The sequence below is a fragment of the Ambystoma mexicanum genome, chromosome 12 (assembly GCF_040938575.1).
Source record: "Ambystoma mexicanum isolate Mex_15411 chromosome 12, UKY_AmexF1_1, whole genome shotgun sequence".
Lineage (NCBI taxonomy): Eukaryota > Metazoa > Chordata > Amphibia > Caudata > Ambystomatidae > Ambystoma > Ambystoma mexicanum.
The window spans coordinates 175,995,109-176,019,813 of NC_090936.1; the positions used below are offsets into that span (position 1 = coordinate 175,995,109).

At 42.2% G+C, this 24,705-nt stretch overlaps 1 protein-coding gene across 7 annotated transcripts in view; it reads left to right on the forward strand.

The window, feature by feature from the left end:
- RFX4 (regulatory factor X4) overlaps positions 1-20,980 on the forward strand; it is a 429,787-nt gene extending 408,807 nt beyond the window's left edge. For all 7 annotated transcript variants that reach the window (XM_069628258.1, XM_069628257.1, XM_069628255.1 and 4 more), the window contains 2 exons: positions 3,544-3,682; positions 19,036-20,980. In XM_069628258.1, coding sequence (XP_069484359.1) covers positions 3,544-3,682; positions 19,036-19,311 — 415 coding nt within the window. In that variant the 3' untranslated portion in view covers positions 19,312-20,980. The remainder of the gene's footprint in view (positions 1-3,543; positions 3,683-19,035) is intronic.
- The last annotated feature ends 3,725 nt before the right edge of the window (positions 20,981-24,705 follow it).

A 24,705-nucleotide genomic window follows, 5' to 3' on the forward strand; every position in this document is an offset into this window, starting at 1 on the left:
TTCAGCAAATGTGAGGAATACCCATGGGAGTGGGTAAGCACTCCTTTGAACTTCATCTGGTCATGCACCAAACTGACTTATGTTCATTTATGGTCTTTCTGGTTTCACCCGAATCTCGAGTCTTTTAGTCTTTAACTATTCTCTCTTCTATCTTTCAGCTTTGCCTTGGCTCCCTCTGAGTCTTCAGGCTCCGCTCTACAAGGTTATCAACTTTCCCGGCCTGATAGCCTAATTTCTTTCCAGCGCTGGCCTACAACCTCTCATACTTATTCTCAGTCCTAGGCTCTGTGGATTTAGCCAGTGTTGTTTACGTTCACTGAACCTCCAGATCCACCTCTTTTGTTGTTCGACCCTTCTCCAATCACTTCATAATTCCTCCTTTTATTGCAATTCTTTATTTCCTCTTCAAGCTCCTGTCCCTCTTCCAATGCCTTAATTTTCCTTCACATTCCTTCTTCTTCCTCCAATGTCCTGATCATTCCCCCTTCAGTGCCTTTTGTTTTCCTTTCTCGTTCCTTCACTCTCATGATCTTTCCTTTTTCCAACGTCTTTCTTGCCCTTCTTTTTCCTCCTTCCTCCATTTACCACCTCATTCTCTGCAGAATTCCACGGTGTCTCCTTGTTGCTAAACTCTCATGCCTTGCTTAACTCCATCCCTATTTTATAACTCAGTTCACATGGTAATGGGGGCTCTGTGAACTACAGTGGAGACACTGTGATTGGTTATTAGACTCACTGTAGAATTGGGTGGGGTCCACAGACACCCCCTTTATCCATGTGTAGCCACTGCATTTCCATTATTGACTGTCGGCCCAATGATCTGTGGGATGAAGGCGGAAAAAGGGGGTCTGCCATTTTGGAGTCAGGAGGCCCGATAATCACAGCACCCAGAATCTGCCATCGTACCTCCCTATTGTGTTTGGGTTTCTTGTCTTTCTGTGGCCACTGACAGTGTATATTTGCTATTCACTCCATCTTCCCTTATACTGTGAAGCCCAGCTGAAATCAGGAAGGGTGCCACAGTGCAGAACGAGATCTGCCCCAAAGCCGGAGATGCGATTCCCTGCCTGTGAACCACAGGTGCCCAGCCCAATGGAACTATTTTTCATTCCACAAGTTTTTTTGGTTATGGGTGGCCTTGATCACTAGGTCAATGCTGCATCCGTGACTGGCATCACTTTGTTGTTGGCACTCCCCAGCCTCCACGGTCCCTTTTTCCCCACTTCCCGGCCTCACCAATGTGACTTTGTTACACCTGCACTCACCTTTCTGGCACTTTCTCACCCACAGCTGGTCTTCTATGCAAGTTGTGGTGTCACCATCTCTGTCTCCTGACTCTTTGTCTGAGTTGCTCATTTCTTCTCAGAAGCTTGCCCTAATCATTGACAAGGAAATGAGACTTACCCCTCACAGGTTTGGTGCATATCCGCCACATATAACCTCCCTTCCCCACCTCCCGAAAAGAAATGCACACAATTCTCCACAAAAATGTAAAGTTGGATTTATGTTTTGCTGGTAAAGTTTTCTGCAGAGTCTACGAACAGCACCAAATAACGAAATGGCAAAACTTTCTGGGACTGGAAAGGTCTAGTGGGAGGTGGGGTCCCCGAACTTGGGTCTCATATGCAGCTTCTCTCAGCCAATTCCGTTCTCAATTGCAGCAAAAACGGTTGGGTAGATCTGCATCATCCTTACGAAAGAAGATCGTGTCTGGTCCCAAAAGCATACTTTGCTGTCTCTGAAAAAACGTCCATCCTGTATTTAAGTGGGCAAAACCATGCGAGGAAGATTTTGAACATGTGGTCCAGTTTAGTGTCCTGTAGCCCGTTTTTGGTTCTTGTTTGGCTCACCCGAATCCATGGAACCCTCCTGGTTGCTTATTAGTAAGGCCCAATTTCAATGGCTCATTTACAGACAACCATTTTGATTAGTTGAGTTCTTGGAAAATGTGAAAACGGCAGACATTGTTACAGCTGTGATGTGTTTGTTTCAAAAGTGCTTTGTGCTTGCAATAATGCAATTGTTTTAGTCCCCCCAACTGAAACATTTCTGAGTTTTTTGTGTTTTGCTCTTACACAATAACGTCCCTGTATATAGGTCATCAGTGTTTTTAATTTGTTCTGCTAATTCTGAAATGATTGCATTTGTTTTTGATAGTGCTGTTAGGTGCCAGTAAGGACACTTTTATTTTTAGTCTACCTTCTATTGTTTGTAAGGGGCTCCACTTTACAGGTGACTAGTTCATTAAATGATAGATGTACACGGCATCTGCTGATATAGCCCTCTATCCTCTCTCATTCTATATGGATGAGTGCCACATAGTCGAGTGTGCATTTTCTGGAACAACCCCACCCATTGCTGACAACTGTGTGACCAGAGGGGAAAAAATTAGATATCTTGCGATCTTGAGGGAGAGCGATCGGTTGTTTTTCTTTTTTGTTGCAGAGAGCACATTATAAAAGCAAAATTTAAAAAAAGAAATGTAATTATTATAGTAACATTGTAGACTGTCTCTTTTTAACATGTTAGTGTTTATTTCTACCAATGATCACTTTCATTGTATGTTGTAGTCATAATAAGAATGTATTCTAGTCCTCCTGAACAAAACACATTATCAAAACCTAGAATAACTATGTATTTTTTTTCCTGATGGAATGCTATCATTCCAAGAGTAAGAATCTGTACACTCCTCATGTAACCTTTCGATATAGCTCTGAGAAAGGGAAGTGGACAAAAAGCAACCTTTAGTGTAGTAGCCTGCTTTGCATATAATCAAAGAGCATTTTGGGAACATATGAATGACCACAGATCTTTAGATTTGAGACACACACACATCTGTGATTATATGCTTGAATCACTAAGTACCTAATACACTGGACGTGCTTCTCATTTAATGTTTCACAACTCTCATCCTAACATTCAAATGTTTGTAGCAATAAAGCATATATAAGTCGAGGGAGTGTGTGGTGTGTGGGGTGCCTGAGACTGTGGGACATTTTTTGCTTAGGCGTGAGAGACATGTTGAAGAGAGAGAATTGATGAGGGTTCGATTGACTGCGCTGGGTGTGGCTGAGCTGAGTGGGACGGCTTTGCTGGGAGGTGACGGGGTGAGAGGCAGGAGGAGGAGCAGTGTGATGTTGGATTTTGTGAGGCAGATGGGGCGGTGGGAGGAGTTGTGAGTTTGTGTGCGCTAAGTATTGATTGGTGGGTCTGGTGCACATCATCCTTTAGGATGGGGAAGCGCCTGCGTGGCCCCCGCCTCCGATAATTGAGAAGAAGAAAAAGAAACCTCTGAGTTTGAATGCCAGGATGAAATAGTTTTTGCATTAGTCACCCCATTGAGGTCCAAAGATCATTCATAGAGAGTGCTCCTGTCCTGGTGCCGGATTTTAGTCCTGTTTCAGGGTAGGGACGGCTTTGCACATGCTCAGTTCCAAATGCACCAACACCATAAGAGAATTACATATATAGGATACATAAATGCCAATATACATATCTGCCAAAGTTATGATATTAACAAAGTGGCATGTTTAACCTCTACAGGTATACAGGAAGCTACAACTATGGTAGCTACGGAAACCAGCATCACCATACCATACCAAGCCAGTATCCTTCCCTACCACATGAGGGCAGCATAACTGCACCCCTTCACTACTCTGCTTACCACAGAAGCTCATCACAGGTGAGTCTGAATTTCCATCATGCATTTCATTATTATAGATCTGTTATATAACCGACTCATTGCAGTGTGTACGTCAGTTAACCTTTTTGATTTGTACTTGTACCGAGTTCCATTGTAGATTTAAATATTAATTTTAAGGAAAATCATGACATTAACAAAGTGATACGTTAATGTTTGTGCTTCATCACATTATGAAATGAGGTTGACATGCATGGTGGACTTTGCTAGACATATTAGTTGCGCAATGAATTGTTCAGATCATGTTTTGGGACAAGATGTAGTGTGTAACAACCTGACAGTAACCATGTCTATGTATTGAAGCTCATGTTCAGTAGTGGTAACGTGAAGGAAAGACGTGAAAGCCTTGAGCCAGGTTTTTATGACGCGCCACATTTTCAATCATTTGTTTGGTGGAGAGGAGGGGCAGAACACAACTTACGTTTCCGCCACCTTCCTTCCTCTCTGCCATACAAATGCACAGGCATTTGCGCTGGCATGGATTTTAATGCCGGCGCAAATGCGGGCAATCCCTGTGGGGCTCGTCGGCTTTATGCACAAGCATAAAGCTGGCAGACCCGTTAGGGATCCATCAGGCAGTGTTTAATTGTAAATGTGAACATTGACTACCATGCGCACATGGTAAGCAAAGTTCACAATAAATAGAGCAGTGTTTACTCACTTTGCACAGCGTAGTACGAAAGTGCAGGGCAAAGGTCGGTATACACGCCCATAAACCGCTTTTTGCCCTGCACAAGAGCTAAATTTGCAGTGAAGTTACAAACTGGAGCAAAATTAGTGCCATTATGTTTACGATAGCACACAGGAGGTTGGCAGAGTTAGATTGTAAGGGAGTTGAACCCTGAAACAAATATTCTGTATGTTAACTAGAATATTAAAAGGTTAGAACCCTCGGTGGACTGTTGTGCTAGTCTGTTGACTGGGGACTAAAGCACGAAGAAGCATGAGAATCTTGCTCTGTGCATGGTTATCCTTTGGAGAACAAACCTTTTTCTTCACAACCTGTGTGTGTGATGTTATAGTGGTCTCAAGGTACTGGCGATGCCATCCCATGCTGTCAGTGCTGCCATGACACCCCCACTTCAGTGAGTGCACAGGGAAAAATCTTAAGGTGGATGAACACACAGTATTTCTTTTCAATCGGCAGTTTCCCCTGTGCACTTTCTTCGTGAACTTTTGCACAAAGTGTTTTTCACCAATTTTGGTTTTCTTTAATTGGTGGTAACCCCCAATCCCCCACTCTAACCCACAAATCTACCCCCCACCCCCACGGACAAATAACATTTTTAAAAACAAATCTGGTGAGAAACCCATCAAGCAAAAGCGCACAAAGTACACACGAGGAACCTGACAACGAACCACAGGTGCATTATTACACGTTTGGATAGTCCCGGATCCACACAAAGAGCTGCCTGCTCACAATGCAACCACGCTGCACGAGCAGCAGGGATGTAGTGAGACATCGCTGAACAGCACAGGTGTCTTGGGCTCCCTTATCTGCACCTCAGCACCACAGGCTCACATCGCAAACAGAGCAATCCTCTACCAACACAAAATACGTGTAGCTGAATTGGCTTTGGGGTGCTAGGCGTTGATGCAAATAGCCCCATTGTATACTGCACCAGATGCCTGCAAGCTAATGCAAATTCAGAATGTGGGAGGTGGAATACTTGTGACACTTGGAAAATGACATTGGATACAAAACCAAAGAGGGCCTTCTAAGGATACAAAACCAAAGAGGGCCTTCTAAACGAAAGGAAGCTCCAGCGTCTCCAAATGTGGAAGAACTAACTACGCTTATTCCTGGAACCAGCAGATTTCTGTAGCAAGTTTATAAAGATGTTCACTGAATTAAAGCATCCACTGAGAGCACTGCTAAAGGAGAACATGAGCATTCGTAGCGCATTGGCCCTCCATTAATTTAGACAAAAGATACAGGAAACACCTGTGTCCCCTGTTAATACTGGGAGCGGACATTGAGGAAGCCGAGAATCAATATATCGAACTGCCACGGTATTTTAGGAGTGAGAAAAACGTACTGAATTGTGATGATGGGTCCTTTTACCAGATGACAGGAGGCAATGCTAGTGGAAGAGTGAGAAGTCTGAATAACAACATGACAAGCAAGTTAGCAAACACAGAACGTGCAATTTTGGCATGTAAAAGATATGGTGAGGATAACATAAGGAGTCAGAGTAAACAAGGGAAGGGCCAACGTTCTCTTAGCCAAGAAAGATAATACAAGTGTTCCACCATGCAGTAAGACTAATAGGAGATGTTGTATGGAATGGAAAGAGAGTTATGAAGTGTAGATGGGGAACAGGAGGAGGTCAAAATACAAAGGAGATCAGAGATGGAGAAATGTGTAGACAACAAGAGATAAAAAGTAGAGTGGTTGACAGACCAGTGGATCGGGAGGCGGGGGGGAGCAAAAGTACAGAGGTCAATGGAGGAGTCGGAAGAAGGGAGACCAAGCAATAAATGCAACAGAGCCAGAGGCAAGGTAATAGGACTATAACGTGTATGGGAAAAAAAGGGAAAGGAAGGGGATATGTAGCATCTTACAGGTAAACATGTGTATGTCATGTTTAAGATGGTAAACAGGTTTACAGCAGGGCTAGACTGCAGGGGGTTTAGAACCCCCCCAAGCATTCTGTATTTCAACTGGAATTTTGGAGTGGTATAACTCTTAGAGGGCAATTGGGCGAGTTGGTTGGCTGGTGAGTAAGACTGGAAGAAGCAGGGGAATCTTGGTGTGTGCAGGTGTTGCAGAATGAATCTTGTTTTTCACATCCTCTGTGTCCGAGGGATGTTATATAGTGGTTTCCTTCCATAATGGAAAATCATTGGGAAGGTTTTTAAGCGTTAAGTCATAATGGTAATTATGTAATAATTAACCACAGTAAATTTCAAACTTAACATTATGAGGTATTTCCTGACTGTTGACCGAGGAGAGGAGGAAGCAAAATGAAATGTGAGTAGGTAAAAGAGAGAAGTGAGAAGATTGGATATGAGGTTTAGGAATGGGGGAAGGAGACATCACTGGAATCCAAAAGAAAGAAAAAGTAGTATGTAAGAAGAACAGAAGTGGGGGGTATTGTGGTGCAGCCTCATTATTAAAAATTGAAAGAAAACAAATAATAAAAAATGCCACATGAATTCTTTTAACTAAATTTGTCATAAAAACAAGGATGGCAAAACAACCCCTGGCTGATTTTTAGTGACTTCCTATGGTTCACTTTTACATAATTCCCAGATGCTGCCAAATTGAAAAATACCACCTTTGTTGACTTTACTTCTTCTTTTGGTGTAGTTACTGTATAGTATGTAACTGCTGTCCTTGTTATGTGTGACCACGCATAATAAGTTGAAAACACAGCAGGATAACAATGAGTGTGTTCATTCCAGCATTGCAATAACAGTGCACGGGAAAAGGGAATGGGCAGTGACTGGTTTATACATGGGACCTATAAGCATGATCCATAATCATGCCCCATGGGTTCTTAACCATAGCGGTAACATGCCCAGTGTTCTGTCTTCAGAGCATGGCCACAGGCCTTGTCCTGAGGGTACAGTGGGTATGGATATTGTTCATGGAGCATGGTTGCAGGGCATACGTGATTCATTTAATACATTTGTAAGGCGCACAACACTTGCAGATGAAACTGTCTTTTGTTGCTGGACATCTAACCCCATAGAAGATGGGTTCAAGTCTAAAAACAGCCAAACTATGTGAACAGGAATTCCCTTTCTTTACGGTGACAGATTTGTTATCTCCAAAGTGCAAGAGGGAGCCAATTTCACATTTGAGGAGTTGAACCCTGAGCCACTTTTGTCCTATGGTGGCACTTTTAAATTATGAGACCTTGACTGTTTACTCCAGAGGAGCGAAGCACTCTGGTTGGTCCATATATACAGATTTATTTGGCCAGGTGGGACCGAGCCAAACCCCAAAGAGATGTAAAGAATAAACACGATGATTTGAAATCCACCCTAGCTTTTACATGTAGCTATTGCAGAGGTTTCCACAGACCTGAAACATGGTCCTGTCTTCGAATGCCAAAAATCATACAGGCGGCTCTGTTCTTAATCAAGCCTCAAGCTCCTATCAACAGTCAGTTGCAATACTTTAACCGGAAACACCCAAGTTGACCAAAAAGAATTGTTTGTGTGGTCGAAATTCGGCCACTACAAAAAAATCGAACATGAGGACCGGGGGTTGCTGAGGTGTCCCCCACTTCCAGGACATTGGAAGCGGGGGAACAAAAAAAAGGAAAAAAAGAAAAAGGGACCCTGCAACATCAGCTCCAACCCGCATTGGAGGGACGGAACTGATGCTGCAGGGGTATAGCAGAAGCGACAGCGGCTGACAAAAAGGTAAGTAGCGGAGGGGGTATTGGCATAAGGCTGCTGGCCGGACAGGGATTTGGGTTAATGGACTGACGGTCAAATAGATTTGTGGCGAAATCGACTACAGTCAATTCTGCCGCAAATCTTTTGACTTCGGTCAAACAACCCATATGTCTTTAACCTACCCCTCGCACAAGGGCTCTGCCTTCCTTTATTTATTTATATGTATTTATTACATTTATAATACGCCCAGACCCTGAGGTATCACAGCATAGTTGCAGACAATTTGGTTATTACACAATTAAACAGCAGATAGATAATACAGTTGTAGTTTCATCAAATAAAAGTACATAGTCGTTACATGATGAGGAGGCAAATACATTTACAAACTGGCATAGGTCACTTCTGGTGTTCTTGGGATAGGTCTGGTCGGTTAAAATTGGTTGAATAACCAAGTTTTTAATTACTTTTTAAAGCGCTGGAAGGACTCTTCATTCTCGATGTTTGTCGGTAGTGCATTCCAGTGTTTAGGGGCCAGAACTTTAAAGCTGCTGCCCCCAGTTTTGGAACTTTTGTAGCGTGGGATTTCAATGAGTGAGTTTTTACTAGATCTAATGGTTCTGGTTGAGGATTTTTTGAGTACTGTGTTATTGATGTATTTAGGGGTTTTGTTGGCAATGCATTTATGCATAATGCAGAGGGTTGTAAAGATAATTCTCGCCTTGATAAGTAGCCAGTGGGTTTCTCTCCTAATGTCTGAGATATGATCAGACTTTTTTATTCCTAACGCTGCATGTAATGCTTTGTTCTGCAGAAGTTGTAATTTAGCCAGGTTGGTGTTGGAGGTGCCTCGTAGTAGTACATTGCAGTATTCCAACTTGGATAGTATGAAGGCTCTTGCTAGGGTGACGCCATTTTTTGGCGTGAGGAGTTGGCGACTTAGGGCAATAAGTTTGGCAGTGTAGGAGGTGGCTGAGGAGATGGCATTTACTTGTTTGGTCATTGTTAGATTAGTGTCTAAGTAGACACCAAGGGTTTTAACCTTTTTGAGTACTGGTATCATAGTGCCATCAATTTTGATTGAGTATTCGGGCTGTAAGGCATTGATTTTAGTTGTAGAACCTACAATGAGAAGCTCTGTTTTTTCGTCATTAAGGCATAAGCCATTGTGGACCATCCAGTTTTGAATTAATGCAGATATTTGATTGAGCAGGGTGTCCTGCTCATAGTTAACTGATAAAGGGATGAGGATCTCGCTGTCATCTGCGAAGATGGTGTAGATGACACCCATGGCATCCAATTCTGAGAATTATAACTTTGTGTAAGCATTATAGAGGGTGGGTGATAAGCAAAATCCTTGGGAAACGCCTATGGGAACTAGTATAGGGTCGGACGACTATTTCCCGATAGATACTCGTGATGTATGCTCTGCTAGGAAGGATTTAACCCATTGGGTTACCTCCATTGAAAATCTGAAATCATTGGTTAGAGTGGCACATAGTTTATTGTGGTCTACTAAATCGAATGCGGCATAAAGATCTAACAGCATTAGGAGACGAAGTTTTCCTGCCCCCTTGTGGAATCCATTTGGATTTTTAAATCAAGGAGTGCAGTTTCTGTACTATGGTTGGCGGTGAAATCCAGATTGTCGGGCGCCCAGGAGTTGGTGTTGCTTTAGATGGCTTTGGATTTGGGTGTAAGCTATTTTATCTATTATTTTTAGCAAGAAGGGAACCGTTGTTATTGGCCTGTAGTTAGTGGGGACTGAGGGGTCTAGTGTTGGCTTCTTCAGGAGAGGGGTCACACATGCTTTTTTAATGCTAGCAGGGACCATGTTGGAGTTAAACGAGGCATTGATAAAGTTAGTAATGATAGGTGTCAGAGTGGAGGCACAGAGTTTTACTAACTGGGCAGGAAAGTGGTCTCCTTTGCAGTTAGATGCTTTTAGTTTGTATATAGTATCCAGCACAACATCTTGTGTAACCGCGGTAAAATGGAATGACTCATAGTCGTTACAATTCGGTGGGGCCTTGGTAGGGGTAGGTAGGTTTTTATTTGCTAAGAGTTTTCTTTTAGTGATCATTTTCTTTTGTAGAAGTAGTATTTTAGATGTTAGCGCATTCTGAATTGTACTACACCCTATTTTGCTGATGTTAACAGTTGATGTATCTTGACTTGGATTTTCCAACTCTGAGTATGGTAAACAACTCTTTTGAGTTAGAAGAGCCATTACTGATACACAAGTTGAATGCATTAGCCTTGTGGGATATAATGGCTGCTTTATAGACTTTATTGGCTTCATTAAAGGCATTCGCAGAGTCTGCCGTATTTGTTTTTTTGTGGATGTGCTGTAGGGATCTTTTTTTGCATCTGAGAGTTACAAGTTCATTGTTGAACCAAAAACGGCACGACGAGTTTTAGTTGCTATAGATGCTACTGAATCAATAGATGTTGTGAAGCATTTCTGATAGCAATCTGCCAGGTAATTGGGATTGTTGCTCATTAAAGTGGTAGTGACCAGGGCTTCTCTTAGGATAGGGGAGAGGTTGTCTGCTGTGAGTTTTACGATATTTCTTGTTTCATAAGTATCGTTTTTTTAGTCCAGGCGAGGTCTTTAGCACTACTGGTTATAGAGAAGTTGATGATATGGTGGTCAGACCAATCAAGAGGTAGAACAGAATCAATGGATAATTGTGAGTTGAGGCTGAGGATCTAATCGAGTATTCGACCTTTATTGTGGGTAGGGACATTAACTAGTTGTATGAAATTCATATCTTTGAGGGCCGCATAGCAGGCTACTGCTTTATGATCTTGGTGATCATTGTATCCTAGATTTAGATCGCAGAGTATAATACATTTAGTGTTCGGCTTGATCTAGGGGGGTGAGTAGGAGAGGGATATCTAGATCAGGGTGAGTGTTTTTATTGGGTGATCTGTATACGACCAGGAAATTGCTTGTGGTTTTAGGGTTGGAGGTGAATTTGGCTAGGAGGAGTTCATATCCAACTATTTCTTCAAGGGGGCACGCCCTGATTTGCAGGGTTGATTTGGCTGTTATGGCAACTACACCTCATTGAGTGCTGGATCTATCGGTCCTGAGAATGTTGAATCCAGGAGGAATGGCGAGGGCTGGCAGTGGGCCTGGGGCCTGTTGTAGCCAGATTTCTGTTACAACTAGGATATCTAGCTGTTTGCCAATAATAAGATTGTGGATTTCTATGGTGTGGGCTCCAAGTGAGTGTGCGTTGATGAGTGCACCTTTAAGATTAGGTGTAATATCTGGTGCAGACATAGCGACTATAGTAGGGGTTGGTGAGGCTTTAATGTCCCTGGTTAGTTTGGCCCGTGCTTTAGATGGTGACTTGGGTTGATGAGACATGGGCATGGCATTGGTTTTAAGGTGTTTGGCGCTAGTTAGTGTAGGTCTGGTACCTAAATGGATAAATGTAGTTTGTGACCGAAGTCTGCTACATCTGATGTTACCCTGAATGGGGGTTCTCGTACTGGTGGTTACTTTAGTTGGAGTATGTTTTATGGTCATCAGGAGGATACCAGAGGTCGGCTCTGGGTTGGTAGTGACTATATAGTGGTTGTTAGTTGCCTGTTCCTGGAGGGGAGGGAAAGGTGAGGTGGTTGATAGGAATGGGGTGAGGTAGGGGATGGGGTGATGATGCTGGCAACCAATTCTCGATAGGCCTTTATAGTGCGCAATGAATGCACCTCCCGTGCAGAGTACCGCATTCTGAATTACACGAAACAGGTACACGATGACTAATGGGAAGGCTAACATAATTTGATATTGGCAATAGAGGGGGAATTGTTCTGTATGAATGTGTTGTGATCGTACACTGGTTATACTTGGTAAGCTCAAGTGGAGGAATGGTCTGAGCTGCTGTAATATAGTTGATGATACTTATAAATGTGTATAATTAAAAAAAGGCTGCAATGACAGTAGCATGAACCTGGAACTTTAAAGACAGGTTTCCCTGTCGGGTTAACCACAGATGTTTTACTTTAGTGCAGACGCCTGGGAGTCTAATCTCTATTAGCCAGTTTTGGACTTGGTTGTGTTTTGACCTGCCCCACTCTGGGATGTATTCTGGCGTCATGGGGTTGAGTTTTCTATTGCCATCCTACATCCCGGCTTAGATGAGTGAGAAGCAGTGCTTCTCTTGAATATGTTATCCTTGCAGCTGACCTTCAAATAGAGCTGCGTGCAACCAGCATTTTGGTAAATTCTGATGATGTGGTCAGTAAAGAGTACGCACAGTGGCTCCAGGTCAAATACGATGACAGGGAATGCTGGGGATGGCTGGGCCCTTTGCAGGTGAACAGGGGTCTTTGGGGTGTCCATCTAGAGAACATTGTCTGCGCCTTTGGAGGCATGGGCTCTGTGTTGTATCTAGGCCAGAACCCTATTTGATATTACTTTCTTGACTCTATAATAGATTTTATTATTGGCTTTGTTTAGTTATGCACTGTGCACTTTTGTGGAAGAATAATGTGCTTTGCAAAATAAACAAGTTGAATTGATATTATTGAAATAGATTGTGTTGGATGGTTTATTTGTCATGTAGTTGGATCCTAACTCTTATGCCATCTCTGCAAACCACGTGTTGGGCTTTTTTTTTATTATTAAAATGTGTTTGGTTTACCTTTTAAACCTTACATGTATGATTCAACTCAATAAACATTGTCCTTATCTTAAAATCTTTAACTTTGATATTCCTGATCGCTGACTCCTTTTTCGGAAGTAATGGTTTCCCAGAAGTGAATGATGGTAGCAGCCATCTTTCTGTTGTTTCCCATTAGGATTTGGCTCCATTGTTCTTCAGTTTCCATTTCAACGAGAGCACTTTGGTATTTGCCACTAAATATCAGTCGTTTCTGATTAAGTGCCTTACATTCCATTATTACATGGTATAAAGTTTCAGTTTTCCCCAAGGTTAGACAGAATCTACAACCACTGTTCGCAATTTTGTTTTGGGTCCATTTCCCCAAGACTTCTTTTGTGGGGAGTAGATTCAGCCTCAATTTTAGAAACTTGTCACAAATTCTTCGATCTGGATATAGGTTAAGATAGTGGGGAAGTTGGTCAAGTGCTCTTGATTCACCGTCGCACTTTAGATTCAGTTTATAGCGATCTTTCTGGTCTTGCGTTGCTATTCAGTCTAGCTGTGCCAACTTTATTTTCTGCATTTTGGGGCATTCGCGTCAATGTCTCTAATGAAATTTCCTTTTTGTTACATATGCTCATTGCCGCGTCCTTCCATTTTATTAGTACAGTATCATTAACCTGTAAGTGTGTAGTTCTCAAAATTTCTAGGGCTGGGATCTTTCCTTCACTATTAAGCTTTCTGAATAGATCCAATGTTTTCCATTCTATTATTGATTCGAGCGATTGAAGGCCCCGCTCGTAGCGTATACGGGACATCGGCAAGGTTTGTGGCATGCCAAGTATTTTCTGCCAATAAATTGCCTCCAGCTTTGTCCATATAGTTCGATCCACGTTGATCATCGATTCTGCTCCATATGCAAGAATAGCTGTCACCTTTTATTTGTAGAACGTTAGCGCTGGCTTTAGAGAGAATTTCCCAAATTTCCTATGGATCATCAGACCCTGTCGTGCTAGGGCTTTGGTTTTGGACTTCAAATGTTCTGCCCATGGAATTTCTGTTGATGATTGGTTGATCCAGATTCCTAAATATTTATAGGTTGAGACCTGTGTCAATTTTTCCTTCTGTAAATAATATGCAAATATTTATTTCCCTTTTTGCTTTCTGTATGTCAGGGACATGATTTTTGTCTTAATGTTTATTGTAAGTTCGTTTTTGTCCATATATTCTTGTGTTTTGTTGAGAGCAGTTTGTAATCCACACTGTGTTTTTACCAGAAGAATGATGTTGTCTGCGTAGATCAAACAAGGTACCCCAGTCGCCTTTAATTTCGGGGGATTTATGCTGGGTACATTTATGGACTCTTCAAAATCCGACGTGAAGAGACTAAATAGTGCTGCAGCCAACGGACATCCTTGTTTTAGGCCATGCCAAGTATTGATTTGGTTAGTTGTTATGCCATCTGCTGTCATTCTCACTTGTATATTGGTATCAGTATACAAGAGTTTTATCGGTTCAAGTATGTCACTGGGGCATCTCCATTGTTCGAGTTTGGCCCAGAGCAGGTCTCGATTGATTTTTTCATAGGCGAGGCTCAGATCAACATACGCTACTACTCTGTACTTTTTGGTCCTTTCCGCTTCGTGCTTCATCAGGTTTAAAATTGTCAGGTTTGCACTGGTGCCGACATTGCGTACAAATCCAGTCGGTCACACTACAAGATGGTTTGTTTGTTTTGACCAAATATTTAGTTTTGTAAGTAGAAGGTTGGCAAAAAAATGTCCCCAGAGTGTCCAAGAGTGCCAGTGGTCGATAGTTCATTGGATCCTTGGATGATCCTTGTTTGTATATATGTATGAGTGTTGCTAGTTGACATGAATATGGGACACTTTTGATGCGATTAATAAGCTCTATGATTTCTCCGCAAAAATGGGCCCAGATTTCAGGATTCTGCTTTAATGTGGCGTTTGATATGCCATCTGATCCTGAAGCTCTTGATGCATTTATTTATTTTATTATGTTGGTAATTTCTTAGATGTCGTAACTCACACTCCATGTCTTTTCCGTGAGGAGCGGGGATTACTTCCAAACTGTTGGTCTTTCTTGGTAGAGCTCTGTGAAATACTTTACCCAGGCCGACTCTAGGACATCCACCATCATCGCATCCTCTGGGTTTTTGTTTTGTTTAAGAAGTTCCCATAAACATCTGGTATTGCTGTTTTTGAGTATGTTCATCATGAGTTCGGCATTTTCTTGCTCTTGCATCATTTTTGCATTTTTAAGCCAATTTTTTAATTTTTGTTTTGCTAGACAAATCATTCTTTTTTTCGTTCGTGGGGATTCCTTTTTGGCTCTCATTATGGCAAATTAATTTTCCTGTTTCTTTTCAGCAATCGCTTTATTGTATGTATATTTTTGTTTCAACTGTAAATTATCATTCTGTCTGTGTCAGTTGGAATTTGAGTACCCATCCATAATTGATTTTGTTGTTATCCTCTATCTTCGAGTTCTTTAATGTTTCTGTGATAGTTGTTAACTTACTTTGTGGTATTTTAAGACGGTTCATTCTGTTTGACAAGGTCAGCGTGGGGATATTTATTCTGGGACGTTCGTTGGTATCCATTTTCCACGAGCGTTTAAGTAAGTAATGATCGCTATGCTCGCTATAAAGATTCTTAGCCTTGGTCTTGGTTTGCTTGATTCCTTTAGTGGTGTAAATGTAGTCAATGATTGACTTAGTTTTTCCTCGCGACCATGTGGGTGAAGGTGTGTTGGTTGATATTTTAAATGCGTCTCAACGTTCAAACTTTCTGTTGCGTATCTCTGTTGACCATCTACGGGCTTGGTACTCGAGCAAATGTTCTTCTATTATTTCTCCTTTATCGTCGAATAAATGTTAATTGAGATCACCACATATGATGAATACTACACCTTGATGTTTCAGTGAAATGTTGTCGATCTTTGTCAATATAGAATCAATTACTGTCTCTTCGTGGAATTTTCTTGGATTCCAGAATACATTAGTGATGTTTAAATACTTAATACAGTAACTTGTTGTCATGTATCAATGGTTGCATTGTTGTTTGCATCTTCAGTAGAGTATTTTGGGCCCATTTCCCTATATTTTGGTACTCCATAAACTCTAATGCCAAGTCTTGTCTTATTAGAGTGAGAAGACCTACTGGCGGTCTTCCCACTTTGTTGGTAATTGCTGGGTTCGTGTATGTGAGGTATCCTTCGCATATCGGTTGTTCGGTTAACCATGTCTCCTGTAGACATATCACGTTTGCTGTATTCAACTCCGGCTGCTCCGGCTTTTAATTTTTTTTCCTTTAAATAAACTGTATCAAAACAAACTTTTCTTAGTGCAGGATATAGTTGCCTTTTTTAAGAAGACCATCTAAGTGAGAGATTGAGTATACATACACAATTTCAGTAGCAGGTGACTCTGCTGTTCCTTGTAGATTATCAGGGATCTGCAGATTTTCTCTGGCATGGGCATATTTTAGAGTGGAGTCAATCTGACCCATTATCACTAAGCAGCTTCGTGTGTGCTTTGAAACGATGTGTATGTACAGTGTGGAATAACTGTGCTTCCATAGGGTCATTTATTTCAACCTTGTAGTCACGCTTGTGTTACTAGCCAAATGCTTTCTCAGAAAAGGAGGCTTGGGAGCACTTACTCAGCACACATTTGGCTGTTTGACTCAGCGAGGACATCCACCTTCTTGCAATCTGTTCCTAACTCAAAACAACAAGGTTATTCTTAAGTTCCGCACTAGACCTTAGACCTTGGTAGTCGAAGGATAAATACTTGGAACGATAACAATAAAACATGAGCAATAACTTTAGTGTGCGTCGGCATGGCCCTAGACAGAAATACGCCCGACATGCTCCATCACTGAAAGAGGTTCGTGTTTTCACTGTTTTGGAAAAACAGCGGGTGGCTTGACCCAGAAAACAGTATCTTCCTGTCAAGCGCGCTGCAACAAGTGTAGCCTTTATCTTTACTAAAGATCACTGGGGGCTAGTGTTAGGGGTTCAGCATGCTTCATGCCCGCTCGCTCGTGAGGCCGGATGCAAGTGTGAAAGGTGAATTTGGCCGCATCAGCCGCATCCGCACAGATGGCTGGCCTGCCTCGGACACTTTGACAAGGCTGAATGGGGACTTTACTGCTCGAGTTCCTAGTCAAGCCAAGTCCAATGGGTGCTCTTAAAATATTACCATTGAATAGACCCTTCAGAGCAGAGGAAAGACACCATTGACTCATTTGTAATTAGCCGACCTATCATTGCAACATTTTCCATGCTGGACTCGGCCATAAGGGAACGTACTGTAATATTGTAGATATTTATGGTCGTCTTATTTTCGGGCAAGTATTCGACTGCTCGTAACACATTAGCAGATACAGCTGTGTCTAGAGCATTCCATCATTCAGAAGACACATACTGTGATTGTTCATCTAATATTTTGTTCCATCATCTGTCACGTGGGAGTGTTGAGCATCAGTTCACATAACTGAGGAACAGTGCACTGCATCAACCCTGGAGGAATGCGATTGCTAGCTCGCCGTCAATGATCTAGTTAGTACCACGGGAGACTGCGAGAGTTGATATGATTCCTATCTTTAGAAACAAGGCCGTTCACTTCCCATTTGTTGTTCGTGTAAGGCCCATCCTCTCAATAGTCAGGGAGGGGTCCTCTCTAAAAAAGCCTTGTTTCACTGAAGTGCTTTCTTATGCAAAGGTGACTATCGAGGTGATAACGGCGGCTGTGGCAGGCCTTACCAGCAGGTAACACCCCCCCCCCCCCCAACCACATTTGACACGCCCAAGCATCCCTTTACTTTTTACTGGGGTTTAGGGCCGTTATCAGCCAGCCACCATTACCAGCATTGCACCCTGGTATAAGAAACGGCTCATGTAAAAAAATAAAAAATAAACTACAAAGGGGAAAGCTGCCATGAAACTAATGAACGCTGGCCAGTACCTCTGTGGTTGACCCAGGGGGAGACGTGGAGGATTGTGAGTGTGGAAATATGCAGGGAATAGTGTGAGCTCGATGAAGCCTTTGAGGGGGCAGAGAAGCCCTGGCAAGCAGGGGGCGTTTTAGGAGGCATCCGCTTACTAGGAGCACAGGCCGTTACCAGCGGTTCTTGCCCGAGTGCTGAGCAACCCGATTAGCTGCTCGCACCCTCCATGGTGCTAGTTTAAGTCTATACACCCGAGCGATCTTTTAGGAATATGGTGAATAGAACGCCTATTATCTTCGGGGAGGCCACAGGGGAAGAATTCATGGCGCTCTCCACTGTTGTGGCTGGCTGGTGGGCACGTGCACCAGCCACAGAGGTGCTGGGGGCCCCCAGCAAAGACAGATACTGCCAGGGTCGCGCGGCCACCAAATGTAGGGGGTACCCTGCTAGGACCCTCCAGTCCGTGATCACATGAACAGGGGTATGCGCTGGGATCGCCCTGGCGCCAATTGCCGGCTCCATGGGCACACGTGCCAGGAACCCAGATAGGCCGTGGTCACACGGCATAGACACAATGAAGACACAACCACCAGTTGCCACACAGGGAGTCTGCCGCTGTACTCCGCACGTGCCATCTTAGGCTCCTTTTATTAGGAGCCACGTTCATGTCAGTCATGATCCATGGGGACAACACCACATCGTCTCAACTGCCCTTCTTATTATTGTTCGTTTTTCATTGGCATTATGTGATGCTTACATTCTGCATGTTCATAAAGGTGTGCCACGTGTAAACGGGTTCACCCCAAGTGTAAATGTGTCTGAAGTGCATATACTGTCATGCGGGGGGGGGGGGGGCACAAGCATGCCCCAAGTGTGCACTCGCATGAGGCAACGCAAGTTCAACAGGAATGTGTCAACTGTAAAGTACGTATTTCTGGGGGTTTCAACACAATACAGACCTGCAATTTTAACAATACACATCATTATTTATTAACTCTGTCATATTTGCTTGATTACCACAGCTGTGCTGAAGTGCGCTTTTTTTGGAAAGTAGTCATCACTATGGCTCTATGCCAATGGCAAACGCATGCTGTACTAATGCCAAAAGTATAACATCTATATGCCAATAGTTGGTCAAATGAAAATAATAATTTGGCATTTGCATAGCGCTACGAACCCTCGGGTATCTGATCGCTGCTTATTATTACCCAAGGTGTGTGGTGGTCATTTATCGACCTCGGAAGGATGACAGGCCGGGATTTGAACCTTGACCGGCTATATATCTCTACCTTCAACAAATAGAATTGAGTGACCCCATTGAAATGCAATTAAATGCAACTGTAGTATGTCTTGGCTTGAATGTGTTAATTTACGATTTTTTCTGTTGTAATTTCAGTACCCTTTCAATAACCAGACCGCTCGAATGGACCCTCCTTGCTTGATGAGTAGCACCCCAAGACTGCATCCAACGCCTGTAGCGTCCCGCTGGCCTGAAGTGGCCTCAGCAAACACATGTTACACAAGTCCAGTAATGCACTCTGCACGATATGGGAATACGAGTGACGTCTACACACCGCTGGCTACTCGTAGGAATTCCGAGTATGACCACATGCAACACTTCCCAGGCTTTGCCTACATCAATGGGGAGGCTAACACTGGATGGGCAAAATGAGCTTCCTTGGATCGCTTGCATCCGTGCGGAACCGAGACCGGAGGCCACCATATGACCCTGTGGACGCTTTCAGAAACTCTTTACATGGCAACGGCACTGCCCTACACCGTAGCCATACCATTGTAATTTAGAAACTGGATATGAAGGACAACCAACCAGTTCAAAGCTACATTCCCTAGAGAAGCAGAATTGTACAATTACCGTAGAGCACTATCTAGGCCAAGTTGTGCCTTTTTAACATTTGCTGGTCCAGTGCTGTCTGGTGCCAACTCCAGAGATCAGTTAATAACATGTTTGTAAATGTGTTTTTTTTTCTCTGAAAACGAACTTATTTGGGTAAATCTCTTATTTATTAACAATGACATAAGCAGGTTGCTTCTTGGGAGCCGTTACCACAAGGAAAACACTAAAAGGAATCTGTAGAATAAACTGTGTGGTAATTGGGATATGTAGCATACGCATGATGATAGTCTTACTATCTAATATAAGGATAGTGCTAATAGTGGCATGACGTGTAAGTGAAGCACTTACAGGGTGTTTTATTTAGGCTGGGCGCAGTCGGGTTCATATTCCACAAACAGGGGGTTCATTGGGACCTATACTATAAGCAGGACCCTACTTGGAAGATCAGCTGTACAAAAGGCTCCAATAGAAGCATGTACCATAAGGGAAGCTCTTACAAGAATGTCTTGTATAGGCAAAGCACTAGTGATGTGTACTACCCATCATTGTTAAAGGGATATAGACTATAAGTAGAACGCTAATTGGAACATGTACCATAAGCAAAGTGCTAACATGGATGCGTACAATAAGTGGGGCGCTTATATGGACACGTGCTCTAAGCAGGGGCTAATATCTAGCCCTTATTTTTACTGCCAGTAAGCTCATCTCTGACATGCTAATATAACAATATTTATATGTGTAAACGTTGCTTGCCTCCATTTTATACGAACATTTTATGAATTGGTTTTACCTATAACTACATATTGATGCACTTTTCACTGAGCTGAATATGTTTTATCTGTAGTGGAATAAGGCTGTTAGCAGCCTAAAGTTAGCTTTGGTACGTGTGCATGCCTTTTAATAAAAGCTGCAATTGATTTGAATACAAAACCGATCAATCTCCCACCCCAACCTGGAGGAATAGACAAGGAGGCGGACTGAAAATTGGAGTCGAATCACGTAAAACTCATTGGGCTCAACAAAGTAAGTAGGGCGTCACCAATCAGCAGGGAAAAAGTGATTCCTCCACCGTTTTGCAAGATTGCAATTAGTACACACATTTCTGCAAGAACTTTCAAAGCTGTGCCTTTGAACATATTTTGTATTGTGTGTGTGTGTGCGCGCGAGAAATTATTGTCCTTCTGGGAGGAACTGCGTAGACATTTTTCTGTCTGTTTTGTAGCCATTTGTGTTTTTTAGACTATGTTAACATAGTTTTTTTTCATGTGTGTGTAAAAATGCACTGAGAAATGATGGTGGACCTATTGCCCTATGGGTGATACATATGCGGAAATATAACCTCCAAAGTTATAGCAGTTGTGTAAATAAAACCTTTCATAGTCCCAGAGTGTTCAAAATGTTTATGGCTCAAAAAATAAATATTTGTACAGTGGTGCAAGATATATATATAAGATTTTCAGATACAAATAAAAACATAAAATCTTAACTTGTTAGCATTGTAGTTGAATTCCTTTTCAATGGACTTATCTAAATTGAAGACTCAAATGTTGAACCGCTAGACAATATTTCTTAAGACAAGGCGTGGTCAACAATTCACACAGTGAGGAGAATACTTTTCCCACAGCATGCATCAGAGTTGTCAAGTCTTTTTGAGGAATTGAGATTTTTGCCTTGCAATGGAGGGTATTTTAAGGTTGTGCTCAGTGTCTTTAAACAGAGTCTAATGGGAGCAAAACGAGTATGGGGTTGGCCCAAGTTATAAGAAACAGGGATAAAACTTACCACATTGGTTTCCACGATTTCCTGCTTTCAAATGTGTATTTCTTGAGACCCAAAAGATCATTACTGATCACAAGGCCTGGACCATGATTTGGAAGAGCATTTAGGGATAACGCATAAGGTACACACAGTGTAGCTGAGATTATTCTCTGAGCGCACCTCCTAAATATTTTCCAGGTTGGTGGTGACTCTGATGTTAATTTCCCCTTATTGGTCTGGGAGAATGCACAATTATTGTGGTTCTCAGTTTACTCCAAGCTAACCAAGAGTCTAATTAATTGGTAGAGACTGCAGTAGCTCATTGTCTCATGAGCATTAATCCTGCATTATGTTCTCACAACTTTCAGCATGCCCTATAGTTGGAATGCAAATATGTTGAACAGCATTAGGTTAATGCTGAGCCCTGTGACATGGATGTGGTTTCAGCTCTATTTCTAGGGCCAATAGATCATTAGTGGTTTTAATTACAGGCCAGTTAGCCTTAGCCTTATGTTTGTCTGCATTCAGAAAGACCTGCTGACATACCAGTCACATTTACTCACCCAGGTCTATGGTAAAATTGCATTAACCTATTTGTGGCTTGTGAGAAGGATTTGTTTGCCAGGTACAGAAATAGGTTGTATTTCAGTTGGCATGGAGATTATAGCCCATTTCAGAAACATGGTCCTTCTGGAATCAAAATAATTTAAGATAGGTGTGGTGTGTAGGAGTATGGGCTCCGAATTTCAACACTTAGAATCAGCAGTTTAGCATTCACATTTTAGCTTGGGTTGGAACTTCAACTGGGGCCAAGGGTGAGAAACTAATTACTGGGCTCAAGAGTGGGTCTCGTGCAGAATTAAATAGATGCCAATGCACAGAGATTGATCAATTTGCTCCATGATGCTGTTTCAATGAACTAAGCTGCACTGAATATAATACTATCATAATCGAACATACTAATTAACCCAACCCCAGTAAACATGTAACTGAACCCCTAATAACATTTAGTGAAAATTAGTCCATGATGAAATAAGCTGGGTGCAGATTGAGAAATATGCATGATGCTCTGAAAATGGGAATTTAAACGTGCAGGCTGAATCTGCGCTGGGTGATAAACAAAACAAAATGTGAAGATCCGTTCTACTGAAAACATGGCATTCCATTAGAGCAGGAAGCGCAAGAGAGATTTATCTTTTTGCTCTTTAGCAATGAAATCACGTGCCATTGCAGTGGAATGATCTACTGAAGGGGAGGTGTTTTCCTTGACTGAGAGGGGGTTTGATAAAAAAGGTTTTGAGACAGAGTAGGATTCATTCTTCAGATGTTGGCAGATGAAGGAGCATAGGGCTGCCTGGACAGAGTTCAGTGCTGGCAAGCTGACTGATGCTGAATCTGTCCTTATCTGAGTTGACCGTGTGTGAGGCAGGCAGAAAGACTGGGAAGATTTGCCTGCCAAACTGATTCAGGAATACTGCCAATTAATCTAGGTAAATATGAGGTTAAGTGAGAGGCTGGTGATGTGAATGATACCAGGTAGCCCAGGTAAGTAGTTCACTTCCTTTTAGGTGCTGTATTAGAGATTATAAATTCAATGTGCATGTACTACTATATTCGTATTTCTTAAAGTTTTACTTTTTTTAAAGTGTATTCTTCTTGCCAAGTTTAATGAGGCCAAGGATAATTGGCAAGGCTTTGCACAGATAAAGCGCTGAAAGCTATTGCAAGAAGAAATGTACTTGCACTGTGAAGTACAATGTAGGCATAAGTGTCATTCTGTGTAACTGACATATTTCTATTTTATGATAAGAAAAACAGATTCAAAAAGTTATTTAGTCTCAATATATATTCCGCATTCAATCCCTTTCATTTGACATGCTTAGGGAGATGCAGATGTGTGGTAAGAAATATCTCAAAGTAAAGTAGCCGCCGCGAGTTGTTAATCTAGAGAGATTGAATGAATGTGCAGTATTTCAATTGGGTGCTTTAAAAGTGTTGAAACTCAGCCAAAAGGGTATAGTGTGGTATTGTACATAAGGTACCACAGGAGGGCATGATCCATCTACCCAGAGTGTATCAAGTCCAGTATTTTGTTTGTTGTTAGTGACCCTGGTAAAAATAACTATTAGGCAGTATTCTGAAATCAGTCTCGCCACTATAAAAACACCACCTTAATAAAACAAGTACCACAAAGTAATAACTATTACCCCAAAATATATCCAACATATTTGGTGCGTTGGCCATTGGGAAACTTTAAAACCGTTATTGGGCGTGCCCTTACATTGTAAAACACAACCATATTGTGCACTCATTACTTGAATTAGTGCTGTGAGGTAGTGCAGTACTGTGTGCTCATTTGACTCGCATTATAGTGTTGCCATGTCCTGAATCCAGGCTGAGTTTTCTGAATTGGCAAATTATCTCGAGGCAAAGCTTTATGCCCATGCAATTTGGTCCCCAGAAAATGTGACAATATGGAAAGACAGAATTACCACAGAGGTAGAAGGGGAGGCATTTGAAAACATTTTTGAGGAAGGAAGCATTGTGCAGGTGTGCCTCCTTAGGCTATTTCGAGCACCAGAACGCAAGCAGGAGAAAAACGGCATCATCGGACTATGTGCAAAACTGTGGTTCCTGCTACACAGGACCATAAAGATGCAAGGGAATGACAGTGACGTTATTAGCAAGTTACAATGCAGTTTGGACAATGAATGTGATCAGGTGCAGCAGTTCAAAGCAGAATTAAAACAGAGGGAGCTAGACATGGAATTGCAAGCTAACTGCAGCAATCTGGCTGCTCAATAGGCTCAGAGAGAGAACCAATTTAATATGAGTGAGCAAGAATTAACCCACTTAAAAGCAATTTTAGATGAAATAAGACCAGACAAATATGTTGCTATTTCGTAAATACAAGCCCTTAGAGAAGAGGAGAAAGATGAAGAAGTCCATGCTATGAAACAGGGGATATTTAAATTACTGGAAGAAAATGACAAAAAGGCCAAAGCGCTTGATCAGTATCAGACACAAATCACTGAATTGCAAGCAATAATCAATAAGGTCAGGGATGAGAATTCTGACCTCTGTCATGAGGCAGAACAGCTTCATGGACAGTGCAAGAACTTAGAACAGCAAATATTTAGTCTCAAGTCTCAGGAAAAGCGACAAGGCACTACATTCAATGGAACGGAGTGCAATTCCACCTATGGCCTAGAAAACAATGTACTAACAGCTGTCACTGTGCCCAGACCTGGTAATAACCCAATGGTGGGGTCTGAATCACCAGTAAATATTCACACGGATTCCTACCCACAAGAAAACAGGAATGAGCGGCAAAATGACACATACCAGAATGCACCATGCATTCCTATAAAAATTATGAAATCCATCAAGACTTTAATTAAACCATTCAAAAAGGGAGGCGATTGTTGCATGGAAGACCATTTAGAAATCGTT